Here is a 20,117-nt window from a genome sequence, read left to right on the forward strand (position 1 = left end):
TCCAGTGGAACAACCACTTTACAATAGTGCATCTAAATCTTTTAAGGGGGGGGGGTTAGAAGGATTACATTATCCTATCCTAGGTATTCCTTAAAGAGGTGGGGTTTCAGGTGTCTCCGGAAGGTGGTGATTGACTCCGCTGTCCTGGCGTCGTGAGGGAGCTTGTTCCACCATTGGGGTGCCAGAGCAGCGAACAGTTTTGACTGGGCTGAGCGGGAACTGTGCTTCCTCAGAGGTAGGGGGGCCAGCAGGCCAGAGGTGGATGAACGCAGTGCCCTTGTTTGGGTGTAGGGCCTGATCAGAGCCTGAAGGTATGGAGGTGCCGTTCCCTTCACAGCTCCGTAGGCAATCACCATGGTCTTGTAGCGGATGCGAGCTTCAACTGGAAGCCAGTGGAGAGAGCGGAGGAGCGGGGTGACATGAGAGAACTTGGGAAGGTTGAACACCAGACGGGCTGCGGCGTTCTGGATGAGTTGTAGGGGTTTAATGGCACAGGCAGGGAGCCCAGCCAACAGCGAGTTGCAGTAATCCAGACGGGAGATGACAAGTGCCTGGATTAGGACCTGCGCCGCTTCCTGTGTGAGGCAGGGTCGTACTCTGCGAATGTTGTAGAGCATGAACCTACAGGATCGGGTCACCGCCTTGATGTTAGTGGAGAACGACAGGGTGTTGTCCAGGATCACGCCAAGGTTCTTAGCACTCTGGGAGGAGGACACAAGGGAGTTGTCAACCGTGATGGCGAGATCATGGAACGGGCAGTCCTTCCCCGGGAGGAAGAGCAGCTCCGTCTTGCCGAGGTTCAGCTTGAGCTGGTGATCCGTCATCCACACTGATATGTCTGACAGACATGCAGAGATGCGATTCGCCGCCTGGTTATCAGAAGGGGGAAAGGAGAAGATTAATTGTGTGTCGTCTGCATAGCAATGATAGGAGAGACCATGTGAGGATATGACAGAGCCAAGTGACTTGGTGTATAGCGAGAATAGGAGAGGGCCTAGAACAGAGCCCTGGGGGACACCAGTGGTGAGAGTGCATGGTGCGGAGACAGATTCTCGCCACGCCACCTGGTAGGAGCGACCTGTCAGGTAGGACGCAATCCAGATACTAGCGCAATGACCTCACCCACATTACAGCTCCAATACTTAACATTATTTTACTACTTTGGAGAATTTAATGGTGGTATTTCAGTGAAAATACTATAATGTCAATAACATGATGATGAGGAGCCAATGGATTCTGAACAAGGAGTTATTTGAAGCCCTCTGAAAAAGTTTTAGAACATTCGCATTGAGGCAATGCTTGGGTACGAAAAGGGCCTAAAACAATGTGTGGGTGGGAGTGTGGGTAGTCAGGAGTTGAATGTTACACATACGGTTTCCTTGAGCTGCTAAAATCAGACCCTGAGCAATTGCAGGAAGGCAGGTTGTCATGGAAATAAGAGCAGGGTGTATATACCTTTTCACCCCTCTCTCCCAAGTTCACAACATCCAATGAGAAGAGCAAAAATATCGTCAACCTCACAGTCATCCTATAATGACAGCAAATGGATTACACTTTTAATTGGTTGAGCAATTACTGTGGCCATTAGAGAGCAAATGATCTCTGTTATCAGTATTGCAATAACCACTCTACCACCCGCATTGGGACTCTGCTCCTGTATTTGAGCTCTGCCGATTCGGATGGGCAGCAGGTGTCTTTTCTTCGCGCCAGAAAACCCCCTAACCTCTTTCCTCCCACGCTCCATGTCAAGGCGTTTTTCTATCGCGCCGGAGGGCTGGAGAAAAAGCGCTTACGCTCATGTAGTAAATTAAAATGAACTGTAGATGTGTGTGAGTGTGTGCTACTGTACTTCATGTGAGTGGAAAGCAGGCAAGGAAAGAATGAACCATACCGTGTGAGGACCGACTTGAGATAAGGTAAGAAAATATAACAAGGCCTACTTTTTGGGGGTTGTATTCATTTTAAATGAATGGTTAATTATCACATGCAAAACATGTATTTCACCGGTTTCAATTCATTCCTTCTCAGTTCATAACTACATGATTTCATGACTCCTATAAGTGTTACCAACTTTGAAAACTGATGATCATGTACTAATATTGCAATTTAAACGTTACATTTTTACGATTATGACCTAGAGTGAAGAACCATCAATTGAAGACATTCCACCTGGACCCGAGAAGCTCTCCCATGACTGTAGACTATCTTAATCCGTGAAGACAAGAAAGGAAGCATCAGAAACAGGGTATCTTTCTCTTTGCCTATTTTATTAACAGCGATTAAATAGGATATACATTGAAGTTATAACTTATTCATTGTCCAGATTTGTTGTCAGTCAGTGTTTGGAGAAAAAAAGACAACGACAACAGCTCATTTCCTCCAGCATTGAAAAGGGGAAAAAAAGAGCTCCCACAGTTGATACTGACAACTCTCTTGCTGATGATGCTCAGTCAGTATGTCTGTTAACCATTTATTAGGATTAGGGCTAGTTGTAAGGATTCTGCTCTGCTGGGGTATCACCACGTCCATGGCAGAGTAGTGTCAGTAGTGTTGATGCAATGTGCACCAACAATAAGAGCATTTATATGAATGAACAAATATATGGAGGACCACATTTTTGAAAATGAGTTTGCATTGGTATGTATTATGTATTGCTATTTCCAGCCCTGAGACTGCTGGGGATACTAATGTTGGCTAGGGCAGTGGGAAAGGGGTAGGGTAGGTTGCAGTTAAACTGTACCTGCTGTTGTCCCAGGGCTTTGTAGTGGTGTTCTGCTGTGTGTGTGTGTGTGTGTGTGTGTGTGTGTGTGTGTGTGTGTGTGTGTGTGTGTGTGTGTGTGTGTGTGTGTGCGTGCTAGAAAGGGAGGGCAGAGCAGGCATGTGAAGGTCAAATCAGACGAGATGACAGACCTTTTCATGTCTGCCTACTTCAGATTAGTGAAGTGTCACCTCCAGTCACTCTGGCCCTGAGTCTCTGGACAGTACATGTTATCAGTTTTATCTAGGCTTTGGACTGTTCGAAGAGAATCCCTAAACTAAACCATGAGTGGTGAGTATGCTATAACGCTTAAAGTGTATGCTAAAGGTAAGGCAGCTAGAGTCCGCTTGGAAAAAGGGTCCACAAGTGGGAGATTAAGTTGTGTAGCTAAAAGGGACCAGATAATATTTTCTGCAAAAACTCTGTGTCTCTGAGAAACTGAGCTGTTTGATCTCCCACAGTGATTTTGCTTCTTTGTTTCCAAAACTTGCTTAGAAAAGCTTTGATTTGTTTCTGTCGGTAAGATGTTAGAATTATACTGTAAAATGACTTTTAGTACTCTGTGTTCTTGCATATTTTAGCAGGATAGTTGGAAGAGGCTCAAGGCTTTCTTGTTAGGCGTGAAATACCATCTCCTCTAACAAAATGGGGCCATGTCTATGCTAGCCTAGTCCCAGATCTGAATGTGTTTTTTACCCAACTTGTCCATACATGGCATGACAATTCTACCCAGAGGAGTTGGCTATATCTCAGACAGATCTGGGACCAGGCCAATGTAGTACCTGTACCCTGGGAGGTGACGCCCAGGGACTCATCTAGTCAGAAATGTATGCAACTTTAATACAATACTGCTGAGCATCTGAACCAGGACTGGCAATGCTTGCCAGCTTGCCAGGGAGGACACGCAGGGTGTGTTCATTAGGGTGAAACGTTTAGAACTTCGCAGATAGAAATATAATGTTGACTACAGAGCTGCCAATGTGGTTGGATCTTCATTGAGTGTACAGTAATGCCTGTATGCTTCCTGAATCCACCCCTTTGGGAGTAAAGGTTGATTATTAAGCCACGTAATAGGTCAATTTCCTGGGATCAGTTACGTATATGATATGATTTGGACCTGGCCCATCTCATTCTTCTGGAGGGCATTCATTGACCTAGCTTGCACACTGTATATGCAGCACAATAATGCTTTTCTGTTTCTAATGAATAGATTTGTGAAAGGATTCACAAGTGGCTATCCATTTCAATAATAACTGCATGGAGAATTCCATCATTTTATCCACTTATTGAAGCACACAACGCCCACATCAATTAAGCCTACTGTGTGAGACTGAATAGAACCCCATTCACTGTTATATGTGGCTTTATGATTCATTGTAAAACAGTGTTAGTACGTTTCAATCAAGGTAAGTATCACAATGGATTTTTAATTTTTTTTCTTTTACCTTTATTTAACTAGGCAAGTCAGTTAAGAACAAATTCTTATTTTCAATGACGGCCTAGGAACAGTGGGTTAACTGCCTTGTTCAGGGCAGAACGACAGATTTTTACCTCGTCAGCTCAGGGATTTCGATCTTGCAACACTTTCGGTCCAACACTCTAACCAACCTAGTCCAACACTCTAACCAACCTAGTCCAACACTCTAACCAACCTAGTCCAACACTCTAACAACACTCTAACCAACCTAGTCCAACACTCTAACCAACCTAGTCCAACACTCTAACCAACCTAGTCCAACACTCTAACCAACCTAGTCCAACACTCTAACAACACTCTAACCAACCTAGTCCAACACTCTAACCAACCTAGTCCAACACTCTAACCAACCTAGTCCAACACTCTAACCAACCTAGTCCAACACTCTAACAACACTCTAACCAACCTAGTCCAACACTCTAACCAACCTAGTCCAACACTCTAACAACACTCTAACCAACCTAGTCCAACACTCTAACCAACCTAGTCCAACACTCTAACCAACCTAGTCCAACACTCTAACCAACCTAGTCCAACACTCTAACAACACTCTAACCAACCTAGTCCAACACTCTAACCAACCTAGTCCAACACTCTAACCAACCTAGTCCAACACTCTAACCAACCTAGTCCAACACTCTAACCAACCTAGTCCAACACTCTAACCAACCTAGTCCAACACTCTAACCACTAGGCTACCTGCCGCCCGGATGACTTGATCCGTTGATTCGTTAAAACAGAGACACTGTTTTCTACAGTGCGGAGAGTATCATGCTACTGACACCAAGCTAAATGATAGATATAGACCAAGGGTCATTCAACAGTCCTCTCCACGATGGATGGATGGATTGTGAACATTTATAGACAGAGCAGAGCAAATCAATGAACAAAGAGGATCAATGGGCAGTAAGACAGAATAGGAGGACATTCCCTGTGGACCATGTTGCCACTGGTCACCTCTAGTTAGTGTTGATCTTTGGGGGAAGCTGTAAAGATATAAAGCCAGTTCAGAGAAAGATCTGGAAGGGCATCAGCTACAGACACACTGTTTGCCTTATAGGATTGCCTTGGACCAGGTAGGAAGATCATCAATCAGAAATTAACTCGTATTTCAGTGCAGAGCTGTGATCCTGCACTGTATGTATTTGTCATGCATTTCATCAAAGCTCATCCATCACTGTGTAAATATTAGCAATGACCATCAGGTTCTTGAGTGCTGAATTGATCAATATTTCCAACCAACTTCTCTATCAAGAGCCCCTGTGCACTTCATAGACACTGTTTATTCACTACATTATAACAGAATGCTTATAGTCTCCATCTTCTCTTTTTAAATGTTTTCCTTTATTTAACGAGGTAGGACATTTGAGAACAAGTTCTCATTTACAACTGCGACCTGGCCAAGATAAAGCAAAGCAGTGCGACAAAAACAACAACACACATAAACAAACGTACAGTCAATAACACTAAATAAAATAAAAATAGAAAAATCTATGTACAGTGCAAATATAGAAGAGTAGGGAGGTAGGCAATAAATAGGCCCTAGAGGCGAAAATAATTAAAATGTAGCATTAATACTGGAGTGATAGATGTGCAGATGATGATGTGCAAGTAGAGATACTGGGGTGCAAAAGAGCAAGAGGGTAAGTAATAATATGGGGATGAGGTAGTTGGGTGTGCTATTTACAGATGGGCTGTGTACAGGTACAGCGATCGGTAAGCTGCTCAGACAGCTGATGCTTAAAGTTAGAGAGGGAGATATAAGACTCCAGCTTCAGAGATTTTTGCAATTCGTTCCAGTCATTGGCAGTAGAGAACTGGAATGAAAGGCGGCCAAAGGAAGTGTTGGCTTTGGGGATGACCAGTGCAATATACCTGCTGGAGCGTGTGCTACGGCTGGGTGTTGCTATGGTGACCAGTGAGCTGAGATAAGGCGGGGCTTTTTCTCTCCTCCAGTTTCCCACGAAACCTGCCTCCTGGACCAGGTGCTGGAGCTGATTATGAATGAGAAGCCCCCCAACACTGCCAGCCTTTTCCTGAACGAGGACGCCGACAAGCCCCCCCTCCCCAATCGAGGCCTCTGGCGGCGGCTACATACAGCCATGCAGAAGAGAGCGGCCAGCACCAAGGACAGGATGAGCACCATCACTAAGGATAGCGTCAAGGGCTTCCTGAGACGCAACCTCTTTGTCCTCCTCACCATCGCAGCAGTGGCTCTGGGCAAGTGGACGAGATACTCGCTTAGTGTCTTTCTAGGTTTAGGGCAAAGCTTAAAGTGGGGTTAAGGATTAAGGCTAAGGTTATGGGTAGTTTGTTGATAGTTTTTTTATTAAAATTGTATTAACTATATTAACTTCAGTATTATTATTATTATTACACAGGTATATGAGCTGTAGCCCTAGGTAAAGAGGTCTGTGTCGAGATGACTTGAAATACAGTATTCTTCATCAACGCACCAGCCTTGAAATCATGTCCCCTGTGTGTGTGTGTCCAGGTGTCATGCTGGGTTTCACCCTGCGGCCCCACAACCTGACCCTCAGGGAGATCAAGTACTTTGCCTTCCCTGGAGAGCTGCTGATGAGGATGCTGCAGATGCTGGTTCTGCCTCTCATCGTCTCCAGCCTGGTCACAGGTAGCTGGTCACAGGAGTTCTGCTTTATTAGCGTCATTATTTGCATTTATGTATTGCTTTTCTCAAACTCAAAATGATTGTCATATTATGGTGATCGATCACCCCTCCTGCAAGCTACTATTTTCCCTACTAAGCTACTATTCTTCACCCTAACACTACTTCTTGCAATGTTGAGTTTCAAAGTGAGTTGGTACAGTGGAAGTACCTAGAGTGTTCATGAGAAAGGAATGCACTTTGTCTTGTCTTGCAGGTATTTCCTCTCTGGACAGCAAAGCGTCTGGGAAGATGGGAATGCGGGCTGTGGGTTATTACATGGTGACCACCCTCATCGCTGTCTTCATAGGCATAGTCATTGTGATTGTCATCAAACCAGGGAAAGGCCATAGGGACAGCCCAGTGGCCTCTAGCGGTACCATAGAGCCGGTACAAGCAGCCGACGCCTTCCTGGATCTCATCAGGTGAGTAACTATTGTATGATCTAAATTACGGTGTCAATATGCGGTATGAATTTTACATTTACATTTTAGTCATTTAGCAGACGCTCTTATCCAGAGCGACTTACAGTAGTGAATGCATACATTTCATACATTTTTTTTCTCCGTACTGGTCCCCCGTGGGAATCGAACCCACAACCCTGGCGTTGCAAACACCATGCTCTACCAACTGAATCATTTATTGGCCTTTATTCACTGTGATAGATGCTGATGGGAAAAAAACTTTACCATTGTTTATCTTTCAGGAACATGTTCCCTCCTAATTTGGTGGAAGCCTGTTTCAAGCAGGTAAGGGAATTCACTTCAACATGATTGAGCATGTTGCCGATTCCCAATACGCTGAGTTAAAATGCTCACTCACCATTACAGTATATTTTTGAGGACTGATACTTTACACTGCTACGGTAGATTTTTTTTAACAACAATATATGTGTTATATATCAGTACAAAACGGTCTACAAGAAGACCATCCACACAAAGAACGTGACTGTTGCCCTCAGTCTGACTGACTCCCTCAACGCTACAGAGGCTGCCTTGGCTGTTAACATGAGCAGAGTGCTGCAGACCATCCAGGTGGGTGATACATATTAGTGGTGACTTACCCCGAAGTCCTTTGGGTTAAAAAAGAACTACAGTTACTTTGGATAAATGTAAATATTATGTGGATGGTTGTTCTCCTGCTCCAGGAGACAGTGGTAGAGATGATCCCCGTGTCTGGTTCCTCTAACGGGGTGAATGCCCTGGGTCTGGTGGTGTTCTCCATGTGCTTCGGCCTGGTCATCGGCAGCATGAAGCAGCAAGGACAGGCCCTCAGGGACTTTTTCGACTGCCTCAACGAAGCCATCATGCGCCTGGTGGCCATCATCATCTGGTCAGTAGTCAGATTAGTGTTCACAAAGTAACATGCTAATGAACTCCTACGTGCCCCTACCATTACTTCTCACATATATCTTTCGAAACAGTTGCTTTTGATGCAATTGTTGTAATAGGTGAGAGTGTAAACTATCTGTCTTTCTCTCTCCTCCTCCCTCTCTCTGTCAGGTATGCTCCAGTTGGCATCCTGTTCCTCATAGCAGCTAAGATCGTGGAGATGAAGAATCTGGCCGAGGTGGGAGGTCAGCTGGGGATGTACACGGTGTCTGTCATCGTGGGTCTGCTCATCCACGGCTTGTTTGTCCTGCCCCTGCTCTACTTCCTGGTCACCAGGAAGAACCCCTACACTTTCATGGCTGGCCTTCTGCAGGCCCTCATCACAGCACTGGGAACATCCTCTAGGTGGGTGTATGAACTGATTCAGGGTGGGTACATAAACTGATTTTGCAAATCCTCTAGGTGGATGTATGAACTCATGAACTGATTCAGGGTCAGGCTAATTCATTTCCCTGGGGACATTCTCTAGTTGTTGTTCGGACTATTATGATCTCACAAGGTCTTCCATTATCTACCACTCCTGCCATAGCTCTGCCACCCTGCCCATCACCTTCCGCTGTCTGGAGGAGAACAACCGTGTGGACAAGAGAGTGACACGTTTCATCCTGCCGGTGGGTGCCACCATCAACATGGATGGCACTGCCCTCTACGAAGCCGTGGCAGCCATCTTCATCGCCCAAGTCAATGACATGGAACTCAACTTTGGCCAGATCCTCACCATAAGGTCAGTCTAAAGACACTATCTGATAAGGCACAATGCTATCAATGTGCTATACAATAGAATAAAACTGTATTGTCCATCCAGGATGGACATTTTTCTTTGGCATCACTTTACATTAAAGGATCACACACACGTACTGTACATTCTCACATCACAGACATTTAAACCAGTCAGTCCATCATACTGCATACACGGGAAACATAGAGGACATTGATAGATTCACTCACAACTGACCGCTGCCCAAACTGCACTGTAAAAATAGATAAATAGATAAGTGTATATACCGATACAATTTATGTTGCGTTTAGTAGTCCAACAACACAATCAACTAATTCATGTTTAAACACATTGTTCTTGGCCATGGGCATTCTGAAGCGCCGGCCAGAGGGAAGCCTCTCGAACTGAGGGTGTAGAGGGTGGGAGGGGTTGCTAACGACAGCCAGTGCCTTCCTTTTGGTTGCCTTGTGGACAGACTGCTCAAATGTGCCTGTGGTCGACCAGTTACTTTGCTGGCTGTGTTTACTATTCTGGTCAGTTTGCTTTTGCTCCTCACGCTCAGATTGCCATACCAGACTGAACGTCATATTGAACGTGAAGAAGCTCTCCACCAGATTGCTGTACACCCTCTCCACAACCTGGCTCACCCCAAACCCCTTTCAATTTCCTGATTAAAAACAGGCATTGGCTTGCTTTAAAAAAATACTCTGCATTCTCTGTAAAGCTCAGCTTGTCATCACTTTGTGTCCCTGAGTATTTAAAACAATCAACCACCTCCAGTGGTTGGTCATTCAGAGAGAGTGGTTGGGACATTGGCAGGTTGTTGCCATTGATGATCAGCTCCTTTGTCTTGTCCACACTGATGCGGAGGGCACTTGACCGGCACCTTTATTGAAAGTTGTTGGCCAGTTTAAAATAGCTGTCGCCATCTGACTTAGCATCTTTGAAAAATAGTCTCACCAGAGCCATGTCATCCGCATACTTGAAAAGGCTCACATTGTTTCCTTGGATTTTCATCTCACTAGTGTAGATAGAGAACAACAACGGTGAAAGGACACACCCCTGGGGTGCCCCTGCGTTCAGTGCCAGTTCATCAGAGAGGGCCCTATTCATGAGAACCCTTTGTGGGTGGTCAGTTAAAAAGTCCTTGATTCAACCTGCAAGGCCTCCGTTGCCCTTCAACTATCAGACCTATTAAGTCATGTTAATGTGAACTAATCTTACAGTAAAATACTTGTCAAGGCTATATCAGCTCATTTTATGTCCACATTAGTTGGAGGAGAGAAAATAACAAAGACTTTTCTTGGTCTTGATAAGATTGTTTTTGTGGTCTTTGCCGAACTCCTCCATGTTATTGGCTTTCTTCTATTGACTTCACTACCAAGAGGGATAACCTCTACCGTGGAGTGTTGATTTATACGTCTCTATATCCATATCACTCCCCAATGTGTGTGTGTGTTTGTCTCTGTTATTAAATGGCGCTGTCGCCACCTCCTCCACAGTATCACAGCAACAGCTGCCAGCATCGGCGCAGCAGGCATCCCACAGGCTGGTCTGGTTACCATGGTAATCGTATTGACATCGGTGGGACTGCCCACAGAGGACATAACGCTGATCATCGCTGTGGATTGGTTCCTGTAAGTCTGCCTAAATGTCACTATGAGGCCGCCACCCCCACTAGAACAGGTTATTGATGCATTATGCACATCAGGTTATTGTAATTAATGAAGTGTTTACAACTTGCCCTATCTAATTTTGTGCTGTGGTGTTGTATTGAGGTTGGAAACCATTTGAATACATTTTGTGTTGATTACTTGTGGGTGGATTACCCCAAAGACTGCCTTTTGTTTTTGTGTGGCTGCGCAGGGGTTGAGACCCCGACGAAGCGTGTGTGTGTGTGTGTGTGTGTGTGTGTGTGTGTGTGTGTGTGTGTGTGTGTGTGTGTGTGTGTGTGTGTGTGTGTGTGTGTGATATGTATGCATGTGTGTATGTATGTATGTATGTATGTATGTATGTATGTATGTATGTATGTGGGTGCGTGTGCAAATCAAATAAAATCAATTTGCATTTGTCACATGCACCGAATACAACAGGTGTAGACCTTACAATGAAATGCTTACTTACAAGCCCTTAACCAACAATACCGTTTTAAGAAAATACCTAAGAAAAAATAAGTAAGAGATAAGAAAAACAAATAATTAAAGAGCAGCAGTAAATAACAATAGCGGGGCTATATACAGGAGGTACTGGTACAGAGTCAATGTGTGTGTTTGTGCGTGCACTATATAATGTGTGTGTACCTGTTCAGGGATCGCTTAAGGACCACCACCAACGTGCTGGGGGACTCTATCGGGGCAGGCATCGTGGAGCACCTGTCTCGCCAGGAGTTGCAGAGCCAGGATGTTGAGGTGGGCAACTCAGTGATTGAAGAGAATGAGAAGCCCTACCAGCTCATCTGCCAGAAAAACGACTCAGTGAAGCATCGCAACAGTGAGACCCCCATGTAGGGGTCATGACAGTCTGAAAACAACCACTATCCGCTACTGTACTTCTTCATTGTTTGTAGATATGGAGGAAATGGATAGGTGTAAGCAATATGGGGAAAGCTATTGGATGCCTAGGCGGAGCCATCACCATATTGCTAACACTTATCTGGATAACTTCAGATCTGCAAACACTGTAGGGATAGTGGCTGGAGGTTGTTTAGACACTGTTAACCACATCAACTCATGTCAACTCTTGGTCCTTTCAGTCCAAATCTGAGATGCATCTCAATTGTCTAGAGCAGTGGTTCCCAAACTATTTATAGTCCCGTACCCCTTCAAACATTCAACCTCCAGCTGTACCCCCTCTAGCACCAGGGTCAGTGCCCTCTCAAATGTTGTTTTTTGCCATCATTGTAAGCCTGCCACACACAACCTATACGATACATTTATTAAGCATAAGAATGAGTGTGAGTTTTTGTCACAACCCGGCTCGTGGGAAGTGACAAAGAGCTCTTATAGGACCAGGGAACAAATAATAATATAATAATAATCAATCATTTTACTCTTTATTTAGCCATCTTACATATAAAACTTTATTTGTTAATCGAAAATTCTGAATAACTCACCACAGGTTATAATGAGAAGGGTGTGCTTGAAAGGATGCACATAACTCTGCAATGTTGGGTTGTATTGGAGAGTCTCAGTCTTAAATCATTTTCCACATACAGTCTGTGCCTGTATTTAGTTTTCATGCTAGTGAGAGCCGAGAATCCACTCTCACATAGGTATGTGGTTGCAAAAGGCATCATTGTCTTAACGGTGCGATTTGCAGATACTCTGGAGCGCAGCCCAATCCAGAAATCTGGCAGTGGCTTCTGATTAAATCAAATTTTCACAGAACCGCTTGCTGCAATTTTGATGAGGCTCTCTTGTTCAGATATCTATAAGTGGACTGGAGGCAGGGCGTGAAAGGGATAACGAATCCAGTTGTTTGTGTCGTCCGTTTCGGGAAAGTACTTACGTAATTGCACACCCAACTCACTCAGGTGCTTCGCTATATCACATTTGACATTGTCCGTAAGCTTGACTTCATTTGCACACAAAAAATCATACAATGATGGAAAGACCTGTGTGTTGTCCTTGTTAATGCAGATAGAGAAGAGCTCCAACTTCTTAATCATAGCCTCAATTTTGTCCCGCACATTGAATATAGTTGCAGAGAGTCCCTGTAATCCTAGATTCAGATCATTCAGGCGAGAGAAAACATCACCTTGATGGGCCAGTCGTGTGAGAAACTCGTCATCATGCAAGCGGTCAGACAAGTGAAGATTATGGTCAGTAAAGAAAACTTTAAGCTCGTCTCTCAATTCAAAAAAACGTGTTAATACTTTTCCCCTTGATAACCAGCGCACTTCTTTATGTTGTAAAAGCGTTACATGGTTGCTGCCCATATCATTGCAAAGTGCAGAAAATACACGAGAGTTCAGGGGCCTTTCTTTAACAAAGTTAACCATTTTCACTGTAGTGTCCAAAACATCTTTCAAGCTGTCAGGCATTCCCTTGGCAGCAAGAGCCTCTCGTGGATGTTGCAGTGTAACCAAGTGGCGTTGGGAGCAACTGCTTGCACATGTGTTACCACTCCACTATGTCTCCCTGTCATGGCTTTTGCACCATTAGTACAGATACCAACACATCTTGACCACCAAAGTCCATTTGATGTCACAAAGCTGTCCAGTACTTTAAAAATATCCTCTCCTCTTGTCCTGGTTTCCAGTGGTTTGCAGAAGAGGATGTCTTCCTTAATTGACCCCCCATAAACGTAATGGACATATACCAGGAGCTGTGCCAGCTGTAACGCATAGAATTCACTGGCTTGTATGCGAAGCAGTAATTGTTTCAAAACATCCCCTGCCATGTCACTGATGCGTCGTGAAACAGTGTTGTTTGATGAAGACATTGTCTGTATAGTTTTTTTGGCCTTTTCCCCCAGCATTGTCCCAGCCATATCTGCAGCAGCAGGAAGAATTAAGTCCTCCACAATAGTATGGGGCTTGCCTGTCCTAGCCACTCGGTAGCTCACCACATAAGAGCCTAGCCCCCGCGTGCTGCCAAGCACGTGGCTGGGGGCCCCCGTGCCCCACCGAGCCACAAGCGCCCCCCCAGCCCCCCGCGTACCAGGCGACAGCCCGCCCCCCAAACAGCAAGCAATGCAGGTGTAGAAGCACAGCGGCTAGGAAAAACTCCCTAGAAAGGCCAAAACCTAGGAAGAAACCTAGAGAGGAACCAGGCTATGAGGGGTGGCCAGTCCTCTTCTGGCTGTGCCGGGTGGAGATTATAACAGCACATGGCCAAGATGTTCAAATGTTCATAAATGACCAGCATGGTCAAATAATAATAATCATAGTAGTTGTCGAGGGTGCAACAAGTCAGTAACACAAGAGTAAGTGTCAGGTGGCTTTTTCATAGCCGATCTTTGAGAGTATCTCTACCGCTCCTGCTGTCTCTAGAGAGTTGAAAACAGCAGGTCTGGGACAGGTAGCACGTCCGGTGAATAGGTCAGGGTTCCAGCAGATCTGGGACAGCAGGTCTGGGACAGGTAGCACGTCCGGTGAACAGGTCAGGGTTCCATAGCTGCAGGCAGAACAGTTGGAACTGGAGCAGCAGCACGGCCAGGTGAACTGGGGACAGCAAGGAGTCATCAAGCCAGGTAGTCCTGAGGCATGGTCCTAGGGCTCAGGTCCTCCGAGAGAGAGAAAGAAAGAAAGAGAAAGAGAGAATTAGGGAGAGCATATTTAAATTCACACAGGACACCGGAAAAGACAAGAGAAATACTCCAGATGTGACAGACTGACCCTAGCCCCCCGACACATAAACTACTGCAGCATAAATACTGGAGGCTGAGACAGGAGGGGTCAGGAGACACTGTGGCCCCATCCGATGAAACCCCCGGACAGGGCCAAACAGGTAGGATATAACCCCACCCACTTTGCCAAAGCACAGTCCCCACACCACTGGAGTGGTCCAATGTCGATGGTCCAATGTCCCTGTCTGTTGTTCGGGGTTGAAGCTTTTTGGCTGCATCAGATTCACAACTGTCAGTGTCCATGCTAGCTGGGCTAACAACAAATGTAGAATTACTGATGTTAGCATTGGATGTGCTCGTGGAAGCAGAACAACTTGTGTCGTCGACAGGTGCAGGTGTAGTAGTGCTGGTGTGTCTCTATGGACGAGGGCCTTACTTGTTTTTGACCATTTATAAATTTTCGAGCAATAGGAATGAGCAGCAGCTACGTTTGGCTACATATGGACCGTTAGTGGAATTCCCGCAAGAGAGTAGCGGTTAATGTGATTGGATGTTAATTATTTGACTAGACTACCTGTATCTGACATCATGTTGTTATTTTGCTGAACACTAGATGGTTTAATTTTATTTTTGGCAGTGAAACGAGGCTACTCAGGCGAGAAAAAAACCTCACCCAAATGTATAGCCCCGTTGGAAAATATAAATGGACTGTTTGAAAATGTGAATATTTATTTTTATTTGTTAAAAATGTACCCCCGACGGCATCCCCAGTTTGGGAATACCTGGTCTAGAGGAAACTGATGTGAAAGAACTGGACAGATGAAATCTAATTTCTCGTAGATATCTAGCTACTATATTGTTTTCACTTATTTTATGTGTTCATAACAGTAGAGACCACTTTTGACTGTTGTTATGTACTCTGTATTGGATTGATTTTCATGAACAAGAAAATAAATGCCATTCAATGGCCTTTTTAGAATTTGTGAATAAATGGGATATCCATTTGTATACTCACAATCAATTAGATGGTTCTGTTGCATGGCTTGATTTTTAGTTTATTGTTCTATATTTTTCCACTTTTAGTTGGTGGTTATTCTTTTTAATGTGAATCTACCTCTAACATTCAAGTGTACATATGCTTTCTCTTAAGTCATTTTATTTTCTGCCCCAAACATTACCAAGAGGTAATTTTATACCATATTATCCATGCTACCAACTTTGATAAGCATTTTTTTCTACAGTTTCAAAAACAAATATTGAATTTATTATGTAATGTACTGTAGTTTGCTTGATCTGTCAATTGAATCAACGTGAATGTATACAGTATATATTTGTACCGATATCTGTAATCATGTTTTATACTTGGGTGATTTCTATGTTACTTATTGAGCTAAATTGGGTTTAGACTTTTTGTAACAAAGATGTATTTTCAGTGTTAACTAGTGTTTCTTAACTGAACATATTTTGGTACTAGTCACTTAAGTATGTGAAAGTATTACTGTATGCTTGTTCTGAATAGGAATGTTCATATCATTGGGGCTGTTGTATGTTTCTGTGCGTAGTAAAGATGGACAAAAGGATGTTACATAGCCTACTGAATTACTTGATATGTTTCTCCCCCAATGTTGCTATGGTTTATATTTTAGGGCTTGAATCCATCTCTCTTTGTTTGAGTGTTGTGAGTCTTTTTAGACAATGTGAGGATTGAATATCCATTTGTAGAATATGAGGGAGATCTTCATGTATTTCTTGAATCATAACTAAAAGGCTCACCAGATATTCCCTTTCCTTGATGCTGTAATCTTACATGGCCATTTCAGTTCAACATCCAGTGCAAGCACTATAGCCAGTTGTGATAGTGGTACATTTGATTATGGCTTTTCTATTTTATTTGACTGTTGAAAAAAGTGGAAAAATGTTATGCCTAAAACATCATTTGAAAGTTGAATGTTAAGTGAAAAAGGTTTTAAAAGTAAGTAGGCCTACTGTGTATGTAGTTACATAAAAAAAAAAAAAAAAAAAACTTGACTGTGGTTGAGAGCATATTGTTGTAATTTGTGACTTGTTTTATGTATTAAATAGTTGATTTATGTTTTTGTGAGATGGCTCAAATTTGGATTGCTTTTGGGAAGTGTCATTATCAGTATTTTGTTGGAAGAATAGGAGTTGCAACAAATAAATGTCTCAGGAATTGACAATTGTGTGAATCTCTGGAGTGTAATAAATGTGGGCGAGAGATTCCCCAGGGGGTGGTGGTATCCTCCTGTTGTCTGGCTACCCCTGGTGGAGAATCTCCTGTTTTTGGCCCCGAGTCTCCATGGATTCTTCCTCATGAGCAGTCTAAACTGCAGGACTGAACACCTGCATTACATTCCAGTTGGCTTCACACTTACAGTACTGCCTCTCATTGAATAAAGTCTCCCCATTGTTGGTCTAATCCTCTAGGTAGCGATATGGTGTCAAGCTGTCTTCACCAAAATTAATGAACTGTCAAATGGAGTGCCAGAGCCGTTTTGGGCATCTCAAACAGTGTTGAGCCAGAAGCTCAACGCTATGGGAAGCATCAATTACCTTTTGTCTTTGAGTGAAGGTGCTGGGTACCTCAACATCAAACAGAGTGCACCCACCCAGGGCCAGTAAACAGAAGCAGCGTGGGGCCTCAGCCAGAGAGGAACCAACACCACCTTTGTGTGTACATATACACGCTGCTTCTCTGGGCTATTAATACAGCCGTGTTTTATAGCAGTTACTGTTACAACTGCACCTATAAGAGAAATCATAGAGTAGCTACTTGAACCAATTAAATATAACCACACTAATACTTTGAGTAATCCACTGACCTATATTATAGATTGAGCCTAGGCTACAATAAGGAAGAAAATCTAATTATTTCAGGTTCATTTATTTATAAAAGATCCACTTCAGATGTCGTGTTTAAACATACAGTGCATTTTTCTACATTACATTGTGTTTCAGGCGAGAACAAGCCCTCTATCAAATTGAACAGGTATACATAGACGGTGAAGACTGGTTTCTTGGGATAGAGTAATCAGAAATACTTAGCAAATACTTTGGCATAGTTAGCGACAGTCAGTGTAAAATACATTTAGCTATATATCAAAACCTCTCATGGACTGTATGGCAATGACAGCTCAGCCACCACACTCCCAGGCAGATAGTGACACGAGACGACTGGAGAGTCAGCAAGCTTGGCTGAGTTAGGATGACATTCCGCTGGAAGTTTACTTGGCCTGCAATGACAGGAGAGAGAGTTCGGTTCAGTTCAATAAATCTTTATTGTCCCCAAAGGGCAATTTAAGGGTAATTTAAGTGCACCATAAAAGTTAGATACTTTAGGTCATAACAGAGACAATACAATATTGCTGGAGTAAAAGGAAGAACAGATGTCACCTATGACAATAATTCTCCTGTGGTAACAACAACCTCACACTCATTCCACATGGAAGGCATCCCACCCATCCTTCTTGTCCTGATAGAGAAAAGAAAACTGTACAGCAGTGTATTCAAATGTGGGAAACCATTGTCTATGGAGACATAATCAGGGGGAAAGTATAGCACACTTTTGAATAAAGCTAATATTTCCACTCTTTCTAATAAAGCCTTTTGAATGTTCAATCACTCCTACCATAGGAATGTTTATATAGTATCTTAATGTAGTATAACTGCAATGTGGGTTAGATTGAATTGAGCCCTATGTGTATAAACACAGTGCATATTTCCCACCTCCGACATGACTGGCAGGTTGCCATGAGGGTAGAGCCACATGATCCTATGTGCTTTGGTCCTCTGCCTCTGGAGCAGCTTCCTCAGTAACCTCTTGACCTTTCGGTCTCTGGGGTCAGCACACTTCACCGCCTTCTTGGTGTACAGTCTGCAGCCACAACAACACAGACAAAGAACATTCACCATGACAACCTTCCAACTGAAACATACAGTACAAACTGTAGATATGCAGCATGGTTTTAATAAAGCCTTCTCTGAACCAAAGCCTCAACAAAGTTGGCTAGTGAAGATACTTTTTTTTGGATGGCTTGTTATTCCCACATATTTCCTTCTTCACTTCCCTGGCAATTACAGTAGAACATGAGCCATAACAACAGGACCTGGATAGATGACAATGCCTCATAGCTCTGAGAGGCATATTTTCCATGTCTGCGAGTTGCTTCGGGATAGTTGAAATACTTGCATGATGGCTTTTATACTGCAGTCTGGCCCCTCCGTCTGTACCTCAAACCTCAGCACGTCTTTGGTGCGCACTTTCCCCTGGGAGTACTGCATACAGCACTGAACATCTCTCTGCATCTGTACCCCGTTACCTGAGAGAGAAGGGGGGAGAGAGGGGGCGGGAGAGAGAGAGAAAGATGGAGAGAGGCAAATGCTTAAGTCAAATTCGTCAAAGCACACTTACGGTATATGAAGGCTGATTGCTATTGGCTCATAAGGAGGGTTGTTATGATACTGTAGATTATAAACACAAATATATTAGTAGGAATGTAAGGCATTTCATTGCGCTATCATTAGACTATCTAAAGGTCCATATGTAATGGTTGCTCTTTTTGACAGGATATGTCATCTAGAGTGTAGACAGCCAGAAAGATTTTGAACATCCCATGATCCCCCATAATGTGCTGTTATGCCAGTGGCACTGTGACTACATGACAAGGCTTTTCATCCAACCAGAGTGAGTAAGCACAATAATATTAGCTGAGATAAACAGTTACCATATGCGTGTCATATGAAAGCTGCTCTGAACCTTGTCATAAATTATCATTGATATCATTTCTTCCCATTAAAGTCTGAGGTATTCAGTTAGCTTGTTATTAGCGTTCAATGTTTTGATGTGAAATCAGTCTTCATTCTAGCCCTCTATTTACATCCATGGCTCTCCCTGCTGCTGCTCCAGTATTCCCTCTTCCCCTCTCCTCTAGCTTGCTCTCCTTCGCTTCCCTGCTAAACTGGCTCCCAGCAGGGTGCATTCTGCTAACGGTATACACTGTAGGTGTTATTGTGTCTTACCTTCCACCGAGCCCAGGAGAATGACAGTCAGAGAAATAACAGTCACAGTCTGCAACAGAAACATGGTGAGCCTGGCAGGGAAGTAATCTGCTGTGTTACCTTCCCCTCTATTTCTGTCTCTTATATTTCTCCCTCCCTCCTTTTCACTCTCTCCCTCGCTCTCCCTCAAACACACACATGCACTCCCTAACCCTCCCCCCTCCAGCTCCCCCTCTCCTCTGAGTGCCCCACTCACTGTGTTCATTTCCATGTCTTTCCCACTCTTCAAAAAAGGGGCTTTCCCCCCAAAAGGCTCTTAAAATAATCCAGATTTATGGCATTCTCTAATGCTGTCATGGAAAATGCTCTACCTTGTTGTAGGTGTGTCCCATAAGTCTTGCAGCTATGTTATGACTGTCACTGCTCAAGCACAATACAGGGAACACCAAAGCATGTGATACACATGACACTGTAATACACATGACACTGTAATACATTCATGTTGTTTTCATTCATGTAAAATGACAAAAGGCATCTCTAGTACCAACATGGTTCAAAGCACAAGCAAGTTACATGCAGTCTGTTTCCAAAATCAACCACCACTAATACTACAAAATGGCAACCATTAGATAGATCACAAGAAATGATAACATGTTGAGAACAGAAGCCGATTTGCCAACTAAAGTACAGCTGTACATGTTCAATACAGTCTGGACTGTGACTGACTTTGTATAGCAGCTACGTTCTAACAATCATTCTCAGTACAACACCTAACAACCATTTCAAGAGGTCTGGACCTTTCT

At 43.7% G+C, this 20,117-nt stretch overlaps 2 protein-coding genes across 4 annotated transcripts; one reads left to right on the top strand and one right to left on the bottom strand.

The window, feature by feature from the left end:
- Positions 1–1,628: 1,628 nt before the first annotated feature.
- Positions 1,629–12,372, top strand: LOC106613701 (excitatory amino acid transporter 1). Its single transcript, XM_014216234.3, has 12 exons — positions 1,629–1,916; positions 2,139–2,245; positions 6,192–6,455; positions 6,730–6,867; positions 7,118–7,325; positions 7,607–7,649; positions 7,806–7,934; positions 8,048–8,232; positions 8,403–8,636; positions 8,821–9,015; positions 10,512–10,646; positions 11,318–12,372. Exons 3-12 carry the CDS (start codon positions 6,236–6,238, stop codon positions 11,514–11,516), a joined length of 1,686 nt encoding a protein of 561 aa, XP_014071709.1. The 5' UTR covers positions 1,629–1,916; positions 2,139–2,245; positions 6,192–6,235; the 3' UTR covers positions 11,517–12,372.
- Positions 12,373–17,184: 4,812 nt separating this feature from the next.
- LOC106613702 (uncharacterized) lies at positions 17,185–19,519 on the bottom strand. 3 transcript variants are annotated; one of them, XM_014216237.3, is made up of 5 exons: positions 19,336–19,519; positions 18,506–18,635; positions 18,043–18,190; positions 17,748–17,788; positions 17,185–17,549 (listed from the first exon to the last, which is right to left on the bottom strand). In XM_014216237.3, the coding sequence occupies exons 1-4, from the start codon at positions 19,397–19,399 to the stop codon at positions 17,750–17,752; spliced, it is 381 nt and encodes a 126-aa protein (XP_014071712.3). In that variant the 5' UTR covers positions 19,400–19,519; the 3' UTR covers positions 17,185–17,549; positions 17,748–17,749. The 3 variants fall into 3 exon arrangements, with proteins under 3 accessions (XP_014071712.3, XP_014071711.3, XP_014071710.3); XM_014216236.3 differs by having other exon boundaries at positions 17,743–17,788; XM_014216235.3 differs by having other exon boundaries at positions 17,710–17,788.
- Positions 19,520–20,117: the final 598 nt, after the last annotated feature.

This window comes from Salmo salar, chromosome 10, assembly GCF_965601325.2.
Source record: "Salmo salar chromosome 10, fSalSal1, whole genome shotgun sequence".
Lineage (NCBI taxonomy): Eukaryota > Metazoa > Chordata > Actinopteri > Salmoniformes > Salmonidae > Salmo > Salmo salar.